General features: G+C 47.4%; 1 protein-coding gene across 1 annotated transcript; it reads right to left on the bottom strand.

Moving 5' to 3' along the window:
• Nucleotides 1–1082: 1082 nt before the first annotated feature.
• klhl34 (kelch-like family member 34) lies at nt 1083–2885 on the bottom strand. The gene has a single exon (XM_030123455.1). The coding sequence runs from the start codon at nt 2883–2885 to the stop codon at nt 1083–1085; it is 1803 nt and encodes a 600-aa protein (XP_029979315.1).
• Nucleotides 2886–3458: the final 573 nt, after the last annotated feature.

The raw sequence follows: 3458 nt of genomic DNA, 5'->3' as shown, positions 1-3458 counted from the left end.
GCACAGCCAACAACCTGGAGGGGGCGGGTTGTGAAATGGCTCATTTGCATTTAAAGGGCCAGCGCTCAAAATGACCTTTCTGGTGTCATTACTCAGAAATAAGGTTGAAAATAGACCTGTGGAGTTGAATTAATGAAGAATTCAGACCCAAGCAGAGCATTTACAGTTTATGTAGACCACAGGGAAATGTTTTAAAATGCATAATTCCATTTAAAAAAAAAGCAAAATATCACTCCTTTAATACTAAATTTGGTACATTTTAACCAAAACTAAAAAGTGCACTCAGTTAAAAATTAAAAGTGCATTCAGTCACTTATTCAAGCATTAAACACACTGAGGTTTTTATCCTCAATGTAGATAAAACCATATCTAATGTGGTCAGTGTCATACCTAAGTTTTGCCATTTTTGAGAAACTTTTGGGTCTTCTTTTATGCTGTGAAATGTCTGGTGTAAATTATCATTACAGCACATTACCGCCACCTACTGTTTGGGAGTATGAATGGACAGCACTCTGCTCCCTAAAAAATAAAGCATTATTTTTTGCCCAGACCCACTGAGAACTGGTTTGTGACCCACTTTTAGGTCGCGGCCCACCAGTTGAGAATCACTGATATAAAGGTTTTTTAGTGTTTCATGCAAATAACCTTCTTTTGGCTATAGTGTAACACTTAAAAGAAAGATATGAGTGATACTTTTCCCATTTAATATTCATCAGGAAGTCCAATTTCACCAAATCTCCTGACATAAAGCACATCTGTTCTCCCTTAATGATGCACAACTAGAAACAGCTTGAAAGAATTATTGAGGTAAAAAAACTAAAGCTGCTGGGATTGCAGTGGCGGTAAACATTTTATCTCCAGTTTCATTACCCAGCACAGGCCACAAAGCTTTCTACTGTGAAGGATAGTCTTTCCCCGGTTCTATTTTTTCACATCTGAAACTTTAAAATTAATGATCCAATTTATGTTGTTGGCATATAATCATCTTGTCAAGGCTATGATGCACCTACTTTGGCGCTGTTTTCCCTCTTCAGGTACTTAACCCCATCATTTGTTAAAATATTCCTCACAATGTGCCCACTTTAGTCTGGAATGGGCAGCAGTGTGCATTCAGTCCCAGTGAGAGGCCTGGGGAGCTGACAGATCTCCCTCCAGCGGTCCTTTTTGGTGTCATATTCCAACACACTCTTCACTATGACCTCTTGTCCGTCGCTCCATCGTCTCCCTCCAAATACCAGAAGGATCCCAGATGGCATGGACGCCATCCCGTAGCCGAAGGAGCCGGTGACGAGGGGCCTGAGTCGAGTCCAGTGGTCAGCCTGTGAATCATACCGTTCAATATCGCAGAAGGGCTCGTACATCCCCAGCAGGGCGTAGATGTAGTTATTTACGGTTGCCAGGCGATGGCCAAACCTGGCGATAGACATGGGAGCTCGTTTTTCCCAAGATCTACCTTTAAGGTCCCAGTGTAGGACTTCTTTTGTTGCCTCCCTGCGGTCGTCCTGGTTGCCACTGCCACCGGTGATGATGCCACGGTTGCCAGGGACGCCACCCGACACATAGATGCAGTCGTCGAGCACGGTCAAGGCATGGCCGTAGAGGGGGCACGGCATCGGAGCGCCTCTCCTCCATGATCTCTCAGCCATGTCGTAAAACTCAACAGATGCCACTGAGGTGTGTGCGCTAGCGTCCAGTCGAGTTTGTCTTCCCCCGATGGCATAAATAACATCCGCTATGACGCAGCAGGTGAACTGCGCCCGCCTCTCCTGCATGGACTCCACCTGCTCCCAACAGTCAAAGCGAGGATCATAGCGCCACACCTGGTTAGTTGTTGCCATGGTGACGGAATTCTTTCCATCCTCGCCTCCTTCTTTCACTTCGTCTCCTCCGATCACGAAGAGGAAGCCGCCGACCGAGCACACGCAGTGATTCCTCAGTCGCAGCGGAAGACCCGATCTAAGAGGTGAAAACTTCCTGTTTCTGGGGTCAAAGGTCAGCACCTGCTGTTCCGGCCAATCAGGACTTGGCCCTCCACCTACAAGAAGCACACGATTGGGCGCTGCTCTCAGAGTTGTTTGTTTGCTTTGTCTGATTGGCTGAGTTAATCCCGACCAGTGGTACTCCAACGCTCGAGTCAGCTGGCTTCGTATCAGGGGTGTGGTCATGGCCTTGTGGGCGTTGCTGAGATTGTTGAGGTCCGAGACAGCAACCAATCCGAAACGCAGACGACTCAACAGAAAATTGGATTTTAGCAGCGGGAGGGGCCCGTTTTCATCCAGCCAATCCAGAGCTAGATTTGCAAGCTCCACCTCTTTAACGCCCGGTATCTCATCAGCATCCAGGACCTCCATCAGCGATTGGATGTTCAGTCCGAGAAGATCATCCCTGTTCTCCTGTAGCAAAACCATCATCTCCAAGGCGATGGTTTGATTGGCAGCTTCAAGTGCATCTGGGAGGGCGTGACGCTCAGCCAGGTTAGCGTAGCAGCAGCAGTTTTCGGCGCACAAGCCGTCGGTTATGAAACGCTCGCATATTGAGACGGCGGTTTCTACCTGCAAGTACCTGGCTGCTTCCAAAACAACAGGAAGAGTGGAGGGTGAAACGCTGAGCCAGCCAGAATAGAGGAAGTCCAAAATGGCATCCAAACCCTCAGGTGTTATCGCTGGCAGGCTAACGGTTCCCGCTAATCTCTCTGCCGTCGTCTCTCCAAACAGTGCCCAAAAATACTCACTGGAGCTGGCTAAAAGGGCGCGGTGACACGGGAAAGCTACACCGCCAACTTGTAAGACAACATCACACATCTTCCTCTCAGAACGCAGGCGCTGGAAGCCGGATAGGAGCCCAGTCCTGTGGGATGAACTGTAGAGGACAGAGTAGCTATCCATCCAAAAGATAGGAAGATAGGGAAGGAAAGAAGGAAAGGAAATGAGGGGACAGATGAAGCTTTGTAAAAAAGGTTAAAAAAAAAAAAAAAGTCTTAACTGTTGAGTCGACCGTCGAAATGAGTTTGGAAATTTTGCAAGAGGGCGATTAAAAAAGAAAAAGTTGCAGGAAAGAAGTGACGAAAATCAGATGTAAAAGGGAAAGGAGGATGATGGGATGTTGAAAGGAAGAAGCAGGAAACAAGTGCAAAAGAAAAAAAGAGTGGAGAGGAAACCAGAGGAAAGTGTGTCTCCTTAGCCGAGGTCTCTCCATCTGTGTTTTTGTCCTACTCGGTCTGCAGTGGCGGACATGTGACACCATGATAGGAAGGTTAACAAAAGTACACACACACACACACACACACACACACACACACACATAAAACCCTCCGTACCGCCCTCCTGAAACCCCTCCTGGTGCAACAACGCATACTGACCAAAACCCTTCCTATATCTGTTGGCTTTGTGTTTGCCGTTTGCCCTTTGCACTCCGTCCGGGAGGGAGTATCACCCAAATACACGCATCCAACAAACAAC

This window comes from Sphaeramia orbicularis, chromosome 20 (assembly GCF_902148855.1).
Source record: "Sphaeramia orbicularis chromosome 20, fSphaOr1.1, whole genome shotgun sequence".
In the NCBI taxonomy this organism is placed as follows: Eukaryota; Metazoa; Chordata; class Actinopteri; order Kurtiformes; family Apogonidae; genus Sphaeramia; species Sphaeramia orbicularis.
Note: the sequence above shows the minus strand (reverse complement) of the source record. Positions and strands in the feature narration are given on the sequence as shown.

What these genes read in the sequence shown, in the direction of transcription:
- klhl34 (XM_030123455.1), bottom strand. Translation starts at nt 2,885, where the DNA reads ATGGATAGCTACTCTGTCCTCTACAGTTCATCCCACAGGACTGGGCTC.